This window comes from Poromitra crassiceps (genome assembly GCF_964638095.1).
Source record: "Poromitra crassiceps genome assembly, chromosome: 11".
NCBI lineage: Eukaryota > Metazoa > Chordata > Actinopteri > Beryciformes > Melamphaidae > Poromitra > Poromitra crassiceps.
The window spans coordinates 16,418,448-16,435,195 of NC_139643.1; the positions used below are offsets into that span (position 1 = coordinate 16,418,448).

Genomic DNA, 16,748 nt, shown 5'->3' on the forward strand with positions numbered 1-16,748 from the left:
ATCTGTGGTCCACCCATGGTCCTTAAAGTACAGTCCATTGTTGATATCATGGAAAACTCCTTTGTGAATCCACTCAGTCCAGACCAATATGAGTTTGTCAGCTTGTCAACTGCAACTGTTGCCCCGCCAGATATAGCCAACCTGCATGATTCCAGCCACAACATCCAGCAGTGGAGGAAACTGCTCTACAGCACTGCCAGCAAAGCCAGTCTGATCAAATTCTTGTTTGAGGAATGGAAAGGACCCAAACACACATAGAAACTACACAACAAGGCCTTGTATGTTACCTGTGAAGTAGTCTGCTTCAAAATCAACAAGAACCAATGGGAGGAGGTAACACAGCTCAAATCCTCTCAGGAAGAAGCTGACACCTGCATGCTAATGCATGCTCTCCATGTAGCAGAGTCTGGCTTCAAGGCAGTGATCATCATGGCAGACACAGATGTCCTGCTACTGACTCTGGGTTGGAGCAAGGACATCCCATGCCCAATGTACCAAAAATGTGGAACACAGAACAAGACAATGTTCCTGGACATCACCAAACTATTAAAATCACGCAGGGATAGTATTGCTGGGGCCTTGATTGGCATGCACATGTTCACTGGCTGCAACACTGTCAGCGTATTTGCAGGACACAGAAAAGTGGGCACCCTGAACAGACAGGACATATCAAGAAGCCTTCCTTGAGCTCAGCCGTGCTTGGGATGTCTCTAATGAGCTCTTCAAGAAGCTGCTGGAAATCATGTGCCACATGTATATGTACCCTCTACACACATTACAGATGTCAACCTCCTCCGATACCAACTAACTATAACCACCATTTGAGGATTGGCTATTAATGCATTCCATTCATGCAAACAATCAGACTGCAATCTGTAGACGGTCTCTTCAAACCCAGCCATCTGTACCAAGCCCCAAGGACCATGGGTGGACCACAGACGATGAGGGGCAGCTTGAAATCCAGTGGATGTGCGGTTCCCCAGCACAAGACCGTTTTGCAGTTGCTCTCCTGCAAGTGTGTGAGGTCGTGCAAACCACCAGAGTGCACAGCTCTCAATAATGGTCTGAAGTGCACAAACCTGTGCAAACTACAAAAATGTGCCAACCAGCACACTCAGATGTGAATGACGATGATGGTGTTGCCTTCATGGGTGGCATGGTGTCTCAGGGAGGGTAGATTGTCCTAATATTGTCCTGAAAGACTGGAAACATTTTGAATGTAGCTGTTCATATAATGTAACACAAATAAAACTATTTTTGACTGAGAATCGTGTCAATTTACTCTGTCTTTGACTGACTGAGAAATGTGCCAATTTAGTAGACAAGCATAGTATATATATCTAGTATAGTATAGTATAGTATAGTATAGTATAGTATGTACAATATCATAGGATAGTTTGCCTATATCTATGTAATATTAACAGTAGTCCAGACACACCCTAGGCAACGGATAATGAAAGAAAGATGATTTCCAGGGAGGGCACTTTCCTGGTTTTGAACGACAGCAGTCCATAATTTAAGAGGGGATAAGCACTAATAAGCTACCAGTCATCAAGTCACAAGTAAAATTTGCCCACCCGGATCGTACCGATATGTTAAATTTAGGGCTCTGGCTCATTTCCCTTGAGAAGGCATTCTTCTACCTTAATGGCCACATTCACCCCTCACGATTGGATAGTATGGGTACATTATACCTTTTCTGAATCCTTATAGTCCTATGAGTATTCAAGTGTTTGTTGTTTGTGTCTGTGATGTTCCTAGTTGCCACAGTGCTGAAATAAAGACTATAGTTTAGGTGAAAATTGTGGAAAAATGAATGTCACTGACACTTTGAAGAGCCCATGTGACCTTTATTTGTCAGACAGACTCACAACCAGTGTTGGGCACTCATTACTAAAAAAAGTAATATATTACATATTACTCGTTACTATTTTCAAAAGTAATATTACTTTACTTATTACTCCATGCCAAAAGTAATTCGTTAGATACTCGTTATATTACTTTTCCGTTACATTCCACACAAATGGCAATAGGCCTTTTTCACTGCAGCGATTTTGTGTCTAAAAGGCAGGAGGTAACACAGGTGCACCGAGATGTTAATTAGGGCTTCCAACTTCCAGTCCATTTAGGTGTTCCAGTGCTGGAGCCTTAATTAGTTAGTTGGTTGCACCTGTGTATCCTGTGTCTTCTAGACATAAATGGCCGTTGTGAAAAAGGCGCATGGCGTTTTTCTCATCAAAATGCAGACTTTGCGGTGCGAATGTGTGAACTAGGTCTATTATGTGCCGTTCCATTTAAACTAATCGCTTTGCCAGAGCACAGCTTCCTACAGAGATGCTTGATGAAGAGCACACCTGGCTCAAAGTGATGACTGACAAGATGCAATCTTTTAAACAGCTTCTGTTTTATAGAATGCAGTATGCACTGCCAATGCAAACTCAATACGTATAGGCTACATCTTTGCTTAACAAGTTTGTGTCACAAATAACGTTAGCTCTGCAACATTAACATTAACCTGACAATAATAACAGCAATGTTTGATGTCCACCAGCTTGTGAGTTTTTACGTTATCTCTGTATTTTAACAGTTTTCCGGTTTCTGTTGTGCTGTCCTCTCATCTCGTAACGTTAACGTTAGGAAGTTTGAGCTCGTGTTTTTCACAGTGGAAAGAGTGTTAGTAGCCTACCTGTCCTGGACACCGTTTACATTTGACTTTGATGTTCAATCGTGTCACCTTTCTTCCCGACAAAAACAAAGTCATGGGAATATATCCAGCCACGGATTTTGGCGTCACCTTGTTTTGGGAGCGTTAAAAGCCATGCTGCTTGTGATCAGTGAATGCCGACTGCGCGTCGTTTTGCAGCGCAGCGGCATCACAGAATGGACTCAACAAAAGATGTAACGACTAACGAGCTCATTTATCTTGAAGTAACTGTATTATTACTTATATTCTATAGTAATTCGTTACACTACTCGTTACTTGGAAAAAGTAATATTATTACAGTAACGAGTAACTAGTAACTCGTTACTTCCCAACACTGCTCACAACTGAGCTTAAATGAAAGCTAAGAATCTACCCTTTAAAATGTTGTCAAACATGTTCTCACAGAACATGAGTAAAGGTCCTGAAAATCTGCATAGATAGGGTATGCATCAGTGCCTAGAATCCAATTTATTGTATTTGATATTGTGACAAAGCTACCATTCTGCAAAGGCTATCATACTAAAATATCATCTATGGATATATACCTGTTCAAAAATCATGATTAGAATTTGCCCACTTGAGTGGTCCCGATATGTGAAATTTTGGGGTTTGGCCCATGGACTATATCATTGCCAAATTAATAGTGACACTTTGGTGTAATGACTGTAAACTAATGACAGTATGTTGATGATTGTTCTCCTCTAATCTCACTCCAGTAGTAATGGTAGTTCTAAAAAAAAAAAAAAATCTAAACTAACCTAAAATCTAAGCTAACCTAAACTAAACTTGTACCAATATTCCTTTCAGAAGTTGTAGTTGTCATAGACTGTGTTGCATAGTTGATTGCTCTATTGCTGACAAAAATGTGTTATTGTAAGTCGCTTTGGATAAAAGCGTCTGCCAAATGATGTAATGTAATGTAATGTGTTTCTTCACATTGACTACATTTCCCATAAGCCCCATTGCTTCCCATTGCTTCTTCAGGCTGGCAGATGAGCTGAGAGGCTGGGTCCAGCGGCACCAGATAGACAGGAAGAAGTCTGGAGGGAAACCAAAGACCGCCAAGAAGGCCAAGATCGCCCAGGTGGGATGTCCCACCGCTGTTCACGTTCTTCTGTTTCTCTTCTGGGTTTCAAACGGCTGCTTCCATCTTTCTGTTTCACTCATATAGAAACACCTTGATGGAGATCTGCAGAAACCTGACATCTCAAGTTACTTTTTAATTTCCTGACATATTGATAACTATAGTTGAGCTAGGGTTGCAGATTTCATGGATTTTCCTGAACCCAACAACAACAATCAATAGTCGGTTAATCTTTAATCATGTATTTGAGAACGGCATCGCAATATTTACATTTGTCATTGTCCTCTTTCACTGTGTGATGCTCCCACACTGACTAACATTACGTTTTGACCACTTCGTCTTGCCTCACCATTCTTCAGTTGCACCAGTAGTTTGGGTACTGGTAGTTATGTAGTAATGTTACGCCCTCTGCTGGTATAAAAGTTAATCTACAAAATGTGAGCAAGAGTAGAGAAAAGATAGACAAAACACCTTGGCTGAGTTTCCCAACAAAGAAGCTTCTTAAGAGTTAAGAAGCTTCTTAAGGAGTTAAGAAGGCTCCAAAGAAGTGTTTCCCAAACGCCTTCTTAACAGTCGAGAAAAATAAAAAAAATAGAAGGCTCTTAAGAAGCATCTTAACTGGAGCGGCTCACTTGATGGCACTCTGAGCCCAGCAGTGGGCCACGACTCAGTGGTTGAGAAACACTGTTAACACCTAATCATCGTCATGTTAAACTTTATTAAACATTATTTATTTCAGACATGGACTGCAGTTCAAATTGCTTTATATACACAGCATACAACAAAACAGAGAAACACTACAGAATTTAAGCGACCTTGGGTTCTGTGAAAGGTGCTATATAAATCCACAACATTATAAAAGGAATCCATTCTGATTAGAGGAATATAGCCTACGGTAAAACATTTAAAACACAAGTAACCATACATACAGGGGAGATTTTCAAGTGTTCCCTAATTTTAAACACTAAAGGGTACATGAAAGAAAGGAAAAAGGGAAAAACACAAGAGGAACAGTGGACACAAGTATCTCCTTTTGCCTGACGCGGCTGGATCTGCCAGTGTTTTGTCATTAAGAAGGTGTTAAGAAGGCTCCAGACCCTTCTTACAAAACCTTCTTAACGAAAGATCATCTTAGCGCTAAGAAGCTTTTGGGAAACGCAGCCTTCTTAACGGAGGATAATTGGAAGATAATTTTAGGCTAAGAAGCAATCGGGAAACGCGTTGGCTTCGTTGGCTTCTTACGGGAGCCTTAAGAAGGGTCAAAGAAGCTTCTTAGCGCTAAGAAGCTTTTGGGAAACACATGCCTTCGTAAAGAAGCAATTGGGAAACGCGTTTGCTTCTTAAGGGGGCCTTAAGAAGGGTTGAATTAGCTTCTTAGCGCAAAGAAGCTTTTGGGAAACCCAGCCGTTGTCAGTTACTCAGTTAATACATTTTTAATCTGTTAAATTCTTAACAGCAATTCACCGGTTAATCATTAGCATCCCTAGTTAGAGCTTCAGAATTGCATGAAGAATATAATCAATTATTATTGCATTTATGACACAGTTTCCACATGGGGATCATTCCAGTTTCATCTACTCTGATCTAAATGAGATGTTGGCTTTGGAATGTTTATAGGGCATTTATTTTTCCTCTGCAGAAAGCACAGCTGAGGAAGACCAACTTCTCCAGATACCTGCCCATCCAGGCTCACCGCTCCATAGAAAGGTAACAACATGCCTGGTCTGTCCAAATGGAGAACATGCAAACACATTTCTGAATGAACAGGCTGTTCGTGTTTCTCCTACCATTCTACAGGCCTGGCGGGCCCGCCAGGCCAACGGCGCCCCCGCCAGGCCAGAAGAAAAATTGCATTTTTTTTTCTTTTTTTCTGCTCTCCCCAAAATTTCAATAAACCTTTATGGCATATTATTACAATACAGCAATACTAGTGTTGACTAGGGGTGTCACGATACACTCAGTTCACGATACGATACGTATCACGATACTGGGTTCACGATAACGATACGATACGATACGATTTTAACAATATTTTTTTAAACTTGAATAATGACAATATATGACTGGAAAAGTAGTATTTTATTTGAAATGCACAAATACAAAACATGCTGTTGTGGGAAATTGTTATTACAATAACAACTAGAAAAAACATGAGATTGGACATAAGGCTTATCTTGAAATAGAATGAGTTACACCGTCACTTAGATTTACTTTGAACTAAAAGGTTTCTCAGCAGTATAAATTCTCATTATGCATCTTCAGTTTTTCTTCAAACTCAAACAACAAGACTTTTCTTAATCTATTTTTTATGCATCTTCAGTTTTTCCTGTCAAGTAAACAGTTTTGCCAGAAACTCAATTGAATGGTTTCTCTCCTGTATAACTTCTCATGTGTCTCTTCAGAGACTTGTTCAACTGAACTACTTTCCACACATTGAACTTCAACAAACAAAGACGTTTCTTAGTCTATTTAAAAAAAAAAAAATTTTTTTTTTTTTTTTTTTTTTTTTTTTTGCGATATGAGATTTCATCTCAACGATACATATCGTGACGTTTTACTATCGCGAAATTTCGTGGGACGATATATTGTGACACCCCTAGTGTTGACAGTAATAGAAGATGCCAAATCATTGAAAACAATTACGGTAAGCATTTTGCTTTTAGGAGCATTTTGCTTTTAGGAGCATTGTGCCAGCGTGCAGCGCTGTTCCAAAACATGTCAACGTGTCGTTGCATGCGAAACGCACATCCCATAATACAACTGTTCGCATCGCATCCCATAATAGTATGATGATACTTGAGATGCCATTGTGAACATAGATGCGAACAGGTTAGCTAAAAGTTTAGCGTCGCCAGCAAGGGCCCCCACCGTTGCGGTCGAGGTACGTTTCGAAATCCCTCCAGGCCTGAAAATTTTTCTAGGGGAAACACTGCTGTTATCTCCTCCCTGCCTCTCCTGCTCTCTGATTGGCTCTGGTCTGCGTTCTGTCTGTCCCTCCTGATCTCTGATTGGCTCTGGCCTGCATTCTGTCTCCAGTCAGCTGCAGGTACTTCCTGCGCCAGAGGTTTCCTACAGCGACTTCCTGGACGCCATCGACCGGCGAGAGGACACCTTCTACGTCGTCTCCTTCAGACGGGTGAGACTGTGGATTACAACACTGTTGCCACTGGGAAACATGCATTTACTTATGCATATAATGCTTTTATTTATTCTCATCATCTGCAGTATTCTATACTTGGATGAACAAGTTCTGTACAGTCCCACGGTGCGTTCATGGTGATGACATAAAGACCTGATCAGTGATCAGTTGATCTGAATGTCATTAGTCTGTTTGGCTAGCTAGCTAGTTAAAGCAGCTATGATATCAGACACAGAGACACAGACAGAGGGGAGGCTCTCTGACTCAGAGAAGCCTGACTGGCCTCAGACTGGTGGAGACAGTGGGAGGAGCCTCGGTGTTCAAACTGTCTCCTCTGCTCTGTGCAGGACCACCTGCTGCTGCCGGCCATCAGCCACAACAAGACCGGCAGGCCCAAGATGTCTCTGGTGATGCCGGCCATGTCCGTCAACGGTGAGTTCAGCTGCACAAAGTCTGGAGAAATGTCTCATAACAACCGGAGTTTACTCTGTCAATGTACGGCTCGTCAGTGCTGACAGTCAATGCAGTCATTGGTAAATTGATAGGTCCTTAGCGTAATGTTGTATTGTAGTCAGAGATGTAGAGGTAAATAAAAAAATGCGTAAGACATAACTTCTGCTCAGTGATCATCATAATGACTTATACTAAAGAGTAACTACACACCACACATGGGCTTTAGGTTCGATTCCTGAAATAAGGTCAGTAGTCAACAAAAGCTTAAAGGTCCCACTCCGTGCAAAAGCTGTTTTTACTTGTAAATGCATATATACTGCTGTCATCCCTCCCTGTAATGAGTGCTCAGAACCTCAGAACTGCCAGAGTTGGATTTGTCCCTATCCAGCTTCCCCCTGTAGTCTCCTTCAAGCCACGCCCCTTACACTCTGTTCCCCCAGACGGGTTAATGTTACGTCACGCGGGTCCTTAAGGAGAACTTACCTCCAAAACACTTTTTTTCAGCTTTTAACCAATATGACTTTGGGGGTGATGTGTGAAGAATTCTGGTCAGAATTTCCACATTTGACACCAAACTAGGGGTGCACCGATCACGTTTTTTGCCACCGATCACCGATTGCCGATCACCTATGAGAAATATCTGCCCAACCGATCATCGACCGATCACCGATTACCGATTACCGATCACCGATATATATATATATATTTATTTTATATTTTGTAGGCTAAAGGAAACTGCCAACATGAGACAGATGGGAGTTCAACCGTTTAGTTGTCAGTTCTCTTCAGTACAGTACAGCAGTATAGGCTCTTTACAGCATTATGACAGGAATAGTAGGATTGTGTGTGGTCTGGAAAAAGGAGGCAATAAAATATACAAACAGGTCAGTAACCAAGCTTGCTGTTATATAGGCCAATTATAGTGATAATTAACAACTAATAATATATAAATGATAATTAGGTAAACTGTAAGTCAGTTACTCTTAAACACCAGTCTTGAACCATGACTAAAGCCAAAGAGCTCCCACTCATAGAACCGGGGTTATGCACAATAACCGTCATACATTGGGATCCGCATCGAACGAACATCAAAACGACCCGCCCATCGAGGCCGAGTTACAGTGTTATAATTAGCAGCACTATGAGTGCGATCTACATAATGGTGACAGGGTTACATGACGGGAGAAACAACAGAATCACAAGCTACACACGAGGGATTAGAACATGTTCAACTGTCCAAAGAAAGGAAGAAAGTCCGTCTGAATGGAGCGCACATCCACATAGCAGCACACTTTCGCTTCCTTCAAAGTGCCCGCGGGAACATCAATGCTTGCGTGGAAATTGTCTGTGTGTGCGCGTGCACTACCCCGACTACCACGTTAATCTGGGACTTTAATACACACGGACTTAACAGCATGCAAATGCCTCGGTAGGCGGGAGGACTGGAGGTAACTTCTCTCTGCTGAGTCTGCTCTAATCACCAGCTGATTTGTGTGATTCAAAGACGCAAGAGGTGTGTTGACAGTCTGGTGCGGTGTGTGCATGGAGGTGAGTACACTGACAAAAGCAAAGCGTGTGCTTTGCAACACAATGATATAAACGTTAGAGCACAATATGAAAGTTAAACGATAGACATTGAAGACATGAAAATGGGCTGCCTCATGTTTCTCACGTGCAGCATGATCGGCTATGCGATCGGCAACATTAAAGGAATATCGGAAACAGCAGATCACATATTTGAGGTCCAAATCGGCCGATACAGATTGCGTGCCGATCGATCGGTGCACCCCTACACCAAACTGTTGCCATTTTACCATTTGTATCATTTTTCAGCAGCATACCTGGCATAAGCGCCCTCTAAGGGTGGAACACTGCTTTTTTTTTTCTCAAATGAATGGGAGATTAGGTACAACCTGACGTCAGGTTGTCCCCAAAGACTATGGGATTTCAAGATACAGTAGTTACTCCACTACTCCCCCTGTACCCTTTCGGCTCCTCACAACTCCAAGCCTATTCCTATTGAAGTTTGCTCTTAAAATACTGAACCAAACATCGTCAAAGTTGGCACATGTCTTAATTATAGTTAGTTTCCCGCTGAATGTGTCATTACTTTATTAATATCTTACCTGGATAAGCTTGAATGATGATGTTTATATTATCAGTCCGAGTTGGAAGCACTGTCTCCAGCCCAGGCAGGCGGGAGAGAGTCGTACTGTAAACCTCATGCACGAGCCCCAAGCTCCGGGGGCGCGCGCAGCAGCAGCTGGGCTCTCTCGGCCAGAGCAGAGAGAGCACAGTCTGACATTTCCGCAAACAAATCTCATCGCAGTTTAGCGCATATGTAAAATATAACGCTATACTACGACGTGACAACGTGACAAAGCTTCTCTAAACATATCGGCTAATATAATATCGTCACTGTGTACAAGCAACGCCAACTTTTCAGGAAATGAAGTCAGCAGAGCAGAGCGACTGGCTCTGTCTGTGTGTGTGTGCTCCTCGGGGGGATTTGCATGGGAACAGTCTGACATTTCCGCAAACAAATTTCGTCGCAGTTTAGCGCATATGTAAAATATAACGCTATACTACGACGTGACAACGCTGCTCTTAACACATCGGCTATAATATATTTCCCTGCATCCCTCCTACTGAGATTATATCGGTATTGAGTTTGGACAGACTGAATCGGCTGACTGAGGAGGAAGAGCTCTGCCCTGCGCTGCCTCCTGCGCCCTGAGAGGAAAAATCAGAGGTGCTGTAACTTTTAACACGAATCACGAAAAGCCCCAAAACGCAAATTAAAAACGGATTTCATTGCGCGGTTTATCTCTAGTTAGACGAGGGAATTACGTGGAGAAATCTCGCATTGTGTTACCCCAGAGCGGGGGTTAGTCCTATTGTGCGGTGTGCTGCGGTAAACGAGCCTCGCCTCACTTTGCTCTCCTAACGTAGTTAGACACGCTGCCATAGAGATACATGCAGAAAAATAATTAAATTTCTAGTTCGCCACTGAATTACCAAATTGATATAACTTTCAACCATTTTAAGCAACGCTGTTTTCATACAGACCACCAGCGTTGACTAGTTGTTGATATTTATAAAGATATTGCCCCTCTCAAATAAATTATTTTTGAGGCGGTAGGCAAACTGTAATGGCGTCGATTTCCGAAAAAAAATCTTGACTTGAACACAGCCAAAGAGTTTAGTATAGACAAGAGCATATGTAATTTCTTGGTTTTTTCCATAGGTGTTTTCAAATCACTGTTCTGATACATATCTAGGGGGTAAGTCCTCCTTTAAGCATACTGCGCGCGGTCTCTCTCACACAAGCTACCTGCACCATTTTGTCTATAGCCACAAAATTAACACTTCTAGCTGGAGCGACGCCAACTGTACGTGATCCAGCAACTGCGGAGGTGCATTCGGTAAGTCTAGGCATTTTGAGATGTCCTCTTTAGCGTAGCAACCGTTAAGTTAGCGATAGCTCGTTGCTAACGTTAGTTGTGGACACAACCTAGCGTGCTGGTCCACAGACGCTAATCTGATTGGCCGCTGGGAGCCTGGGGCGGGCTCTCCCTCAGCGGCCAATGGGAACTGTTAGTTCTGAATATATTATAGAAACAGACCATTCTTGGGAAGCGACGAGATGAGGAAGTGAGAACTCCATCAGAACGAACGGGTTTGCTATATTTTCGACAAATTAATCCAGAATCATGTTTTATGGACCAGAGACACAAGTTTTTAAGAGGTTACAGCACGAATTGGGACCTTTAATATGATACTTATCTTGTTCAGCAAGATAGTCTTGACAAATTAACACCACTTTTATGATTTTTGAAGCGTGAATGCGATCGCCAGAAATCACAATCACCAGAAAACCACAGACCTCATTTCAGGCATCTAACCAAAAACCTTTGAGATGTGGGAACCCGCTGACGCATTTCCAGCATTTCTTCATTCCTGCGGAACTATTCATTTCAGAGTGTAAACTTGACTTTGATGCTCTTGTGGAGTCTCGATCTATCTTATTGTAAACTGTGTTCCTCCCTGCAGAGAGCCTGTACAACTCGTCTGGAGGTTATGAGATGATGATGCAGGTGGACTGTGAGGTCATGGACACACGCATCGTCCCCATCAAGTCCTCCGCCGTGCCGCCGTCCCTCCGCGAAGCCCCGCCCCCTTCCCCCTCCGCCGGCCACCACCATCACCATGGTAACCACACTTCACTCCGGGGGCGGCACCACCCCGCCCCGTCTCCACGGCAACCCCTGCCCGCCCGCCGACGGACAGCGGAATATTTCATCAGCCAATCGGACGGAGTCTGAGGCAACGATCATCCTGAAGGGAATGGGTTAAGGAAAGGCAGGGTTCCTCCTACACAGGTCGGGAAACATATTAAAATTAATTTGATCATTTCCAGGTCTTCAGTAGTTCGGGAATTTGGGGGGGGGAAAAGTCCATCCATCCATCTTTAACCGCTTATCCGGGATCGGGTTGTGGCCGACCCGGGGGGGGGGGGCGGGGGGGGGAGTTCAGTATGCAAATGTTGTGGTTCAGGTCCACTGTCAGCATGCATACATGCAACATAGGGTCTGCCTGGAAAAATATGGAGTTTTAAAGTTGAAACCATGTAGGAACCCTGCCAATCATCTCACACATTCTGATATTTGTGGCTGTGAAGAACAATCTTCATCTATACAGTGATATGACCCAGTTAGCAGGGGAAAGATGTCTATCTCTTTAAGATTTCTATCTGTTTAAATCATATTGAACACCAGACAACCTCTTCAAAACAAAATCAAAGTCTGGAGGAAGTATTGGAGAAGGCATTTTATAATTGAAAATCAGAAGGAACCTTGTTTAAAGGTTTAAAGGAGGAAAGTCAGGGGAAAACCTGGAAACATTGAGACCCGTATCTCTTCATCTGATGCTAACAACGTAGCATCAGATGTAATAATCACGTAATAATCAGATTACACAGAACAGAACCAAAACATTGTCCCAATATCTTTCATGTCAAAATCACCTCTCTCCTTTAGGCGGAATTATTAAATCATTTAATTTAATTTTCCTGAAAAGTGTGAATTCAGGAGCAACAAACGCCAATAAATTCATTTGTTTAGTAGTTCCAACAATTACTATGCCACCACCACTGTTACACGCCGCTCTAGAAATGATACTCAACTTTATTAGATACGGGGTTGAACATATAGATTGATGCCTCCTTAGTAGATAATAATATCCTAATATATAATTATATATTTCTAGCAAAGAAAGAGTCTAGTGGGATGCAGACAGAGCAGCACACCGCACTTAAATCATGCTGTGTTTGATTATTTAAAGGTGACGTGTTTGTATGAAGCGCAGAGCAGAACATGCAGACATCCTCAGCAGGTGTAGGTCAGCAGAGAGAGAGCTGGGTCAGAGAGCCTCCAGTGAGATGTGGCTTTTTGCTCCATTATGGTTCAGTGGGTTACAGGGTTGCGTGTTCGATTCCCGCTGGGAACGGTAAGACGTTCCAGCGCTACGCAGATACGTTTCAAAAAGGCCTCGCTTAAAAAGTGTGGTACAAGTGCAAAACCTGATTCATCTTCTGCGAGCAAAACAATAAATCAACTTTTTCTGTGATGTGATAATTGATGTGATTTGGTGTTGGTAATCGCCCAAATCCTTTTTCATGTCTGTCAAACAGCTGCGTGATCCTTATCCACCTTATTTTTGAATGCCCCACTGTAAAAAATAATTGTGGGTACAAGGTCCGGTTTAACATGACTTATTGTTGCAGCTTGCCATTTCCTTTGTTATACTCTGCTGCAGACCCGAATTATAAACTGGAAACTGGAGTACGTTATAAAGGTTATAAATATAGTCACGTTATAAACAACTAACCAACGCTGGGGGTCCGTATGGAAACAGTGTTACTCGAAATGATTAAAAGTTAAATCAATTTGGTCATTCAGTGGCGTTTTACTGCCATGTAAAGTAACTATTACGCTAGCCGCTAGCATTAGCCACAGTAGCCGACTACCCACAATGCATTACGTTATCCCAGCACCCGAACAACACGGCTGTAGAGCAGAATGGCTCTGCTGTAAAATCCTCATAGACATTTTTTTTGTCAAGTTAAAACTGTGTAAAAATTACACCGGAAGCGGAAGAAGCACCCATCAGGCATCATGGCAGCTAGAAATAAGGTGGATACTGTAATTATCTTTTAGTCACAACATGGAAAGGAAACAACTTGACAAATTAAACGGATGTTTGTCTTGCTGATGGAAACTGAATCTGCTTTCGTACTCATACCATACTTTGTAGGCGTTTGCAAAATCAACATTCTTATCTGTGATATGTTATTGCTCATAAAAGAAGATGTATACGAGGCAAAAGAATAGTCTCTCAGCCTTTGAACACACAATACAATTTTTTTTTCCTGCATCTTCATGGTCTTTCTTGGCTTCCATATTGAATCTGATGCCAGCCTGAGTAGCTGTGATCAAGCTGCTCACTGTCCCAGTATCTTGCCTCTGACTGTGTGCTGCTGATTTGTTCAGAGCTGTTTGGGCTGCACAGTTAGGGCTGACATTATACTCCGATCTAAGACAATATTACATTATACTCAGATGTAATACAATATTACATTATACTCACATGTAATACAATATTACATTATACTCAGATTTAAGACAATATTACATTATACTCAGATTTAAGACAATATTACATTATACTCACATCATGTAATACAATATTACATTATACTCAGATTTAAGACAATATTACATTATACTCAGATTTAAAACAATATTACTATCAAGATTTGTCATCTTGATGACTTGGGGAACAAAATGAGTTCGCTGCATTTTGAGTCAACAACTCGACTGTCTTCAGTGGACGTTCTGAGTGAATATTGCAATATTATATGATTAAACTGCCATACTATGCTACTTTTTAGGGCCCAGTAAACAAACATAAATAAACTTTTGTTGTTATTTACATCTTAAAGTCATATTATTGAAGAGTAGGACTTCTGGATGGACAATGTGCTCTTTTGCTATTATCACACCATAACTCAAAACACAAGCCAGCAGTACACATGTAAACAAACGGTTTATGGTTTTCAAGTACATCTAAAAGTCATTTTTAGCTCTTACACTCTGATATTCCTTGTATCAAGAACTCTGTCAGAGGAGAACAAATGTTTTTGTTTCTGTTTGAAGGGCAGAAAAAGTTGCATAGTATATCTTAAGGAAACTGTGGAAACTAAACGTGTTATTTCTGATGAAAGCGTCTGACCTGTGCAGCCCAAACAGCTGAATGAAACCTGCCCATGTACCCTCGACTACACTGCTGACTCTCCCACTGGGAGAGGTGATGTTTGCTTTCTGTGCAGTTTGTGTTTGTATATTTGTGTTGTTGAGGCTCTCAGTTGGAGACAGAATACATTCAGAGAGGGAGAAATGCAGTTTGGATGCTTGTTGTCAAAACTCACCGCTGTTCCATGAAGTGGGATCATCATTCATCATGTCAGCTGGAAAGTTCAGAACCCGAAAATAAATCAGAAGAACTGACCACACCCACAGTGATTTATTTAGTCAGTCAAATCGTTAAAAGGCTTTCCTGAACTAAAAAGAATAAGACGTCAACGTTCAGGTTGTCTGTTGAATTAAGTAGAATTGTGCATATCCAAAAAACTCAAATTAAATCCCTGTTCACTTTCTGAATTATTTAATAGCTGTAAATATTGTGTTCGCTGTGTAGATTTTTTTTCATGTGACCTTTTTTTAAATCTGTTTTTTCACTTTTGACAACAAAAAGTAACAAAAAAGTACAAAAAAATAAAACTGAATAGATAGCCGTTGAATTCTGCATTGATCTTCACATTTGATACAAACTTCCCTCTGTTGTTGTCTGAACCTGTCAGGTTCCACCCATTCTGGAATAGAGGTTTCTTCCCCACTGATTTTTTTTAACATACATACATTTGAATTAAAAGCACTTAATATCCAATCAAGGAGGCTAAAACATGTCAATAAGCAGGAAAATCTCAGTATAAATAGTAAAAGTTAAAAAAGGCAGGTTTTCCAATTTCATTACCTGACCTTATTTGACCTCATTTTTTGTACGTTGAGGTAAAAATGGCCCCACATTTTAGAGCAGTTAGCTCTTCTCTTCCTTTGTGGTTCCATATCTTTTTAGTCTTTTTTTTATATATTTCTTTTATTTTGTTTGTTAGTAATCCAGAGAAAGACTGAAAGTTGTTTGTTCTTCTCTTGTTGTCTTTGTTTGTGTCAAGTGCCATCGATGGTCTTTGGCCTTGCTTGTCTTATCGGAGAATATGCCCCCATTTTTTATACAAACTAATTGGATCTTTTTTGTGTAAAGAAACAAAAGTTGATGTGAAGCTACAAGTTTTTTTTTTGTTTTTTTTTACTTTTACTTTTTTCTTATTATTTTTTTTACTTTTGTTGTTGATAAAAATATGGGAATGAATGCTACTATACTGGTGGAATCTGTTTAGTCCAAAAATCAGCAGATATTCAGAACCCCCTCCCCCAGAACCAGATGGGAACCACCGGCCAAATCCAACACATTCCCTTTGGCTTGAACATGTCTGTGTGTTGTCTCACACACACACACACACACACACACGCACGCACGCTTTCTGGCCTGTACATACAGTACACTCTCAGTCAGAGTGTGTAGGACACTCATCAGAAATGCTTTAAGTAAACTGTAAATACTCCAACATTCATTATAGTGGAAGAATCTAAAATCAGCCTGTGGAAACTGTCCATTCTCACACATGTACAGTATGTTTGTTTCATCCTACCTGAAGTCTCACATGGGTGGAGTCAGGTGATTTGTCCATGACAAAAGCCTTCAATAGTCTTCATTCTAAACTAACCTGAACTTTTACACTGACCGACTTGTTCCATGTGACTAACCCCACCCATCTGCCACACCAAGGAGGTTAAAACAAACACAGACTAATTTGTCTATGTGCACACACGCACACACACACACAACTGAACCTTTACGCATGCAATCTGTGGTGACTAAGGTAACGATGTAAATATGGTATAAATGCCTTTGTCTTTTTTATGTTTTCTTATTTAAATGAAACAAAAAATCATAAATCTGTATGTACATCTTTCTAATTCCATCCTTCCTAATTCAATGAGATGTTTGAACTGCTGCCTTTTGTGTTTGTAGAAAATGAAACGTTGAATTTGATAAATAAAGATATAAACTAAACATGCAGCACTTTGTATTGTTTTTATAACTTAGAATCATGCTGGGAAGTTTTGCTGATCGTGGCTCTTTAACAGCAACACTCTTCATATTCCTCGTCTGTTGACTTGCTTTGT

The 16,748-nt window shown here is 41.2% G+C and overlaps 1 protein-coding gene across 1 annotated transcript in view; it reads left to right on the plus strand.

Annotated features, from left to right (window-relative positions):
- atf6b (activating transcription factor 6 beta) overlaps window positions 1–11,726 on the plus strand; it is a 59,264-nt gene extending 47,538 nt beyond the window's left edge. Inside the window, exons 13-17 of the mRNA XM_083646281.1 lie at window positions 3,689–3,788; window positions 5,428–5,495; window positions 6,825–6,924; window positions 7,275–7,359; window positions 11,434–11,726. Of these exons, the coding sequence (XP_083502407.1) occupies window positions 3,689–3,788; window positions 5,428–5,495; window positions 6,825–6,924; window positions 7,275–7,359; window positions 11,434–11,705 (625 nt within the window). The 3' untranslated portion in view covers window positions 11,706–11,726. The remainder of the gene's footprint in view (window positions 1–3,688; window positions 3,789–5,427; window positions 5,496–6,824; window positions 6,925–7,274; window positions 7,360–11,433) is intronic.
- The last annotated feature ends 5,022 nt before the right edge of the window (window positions 11,727–16,748 follow it).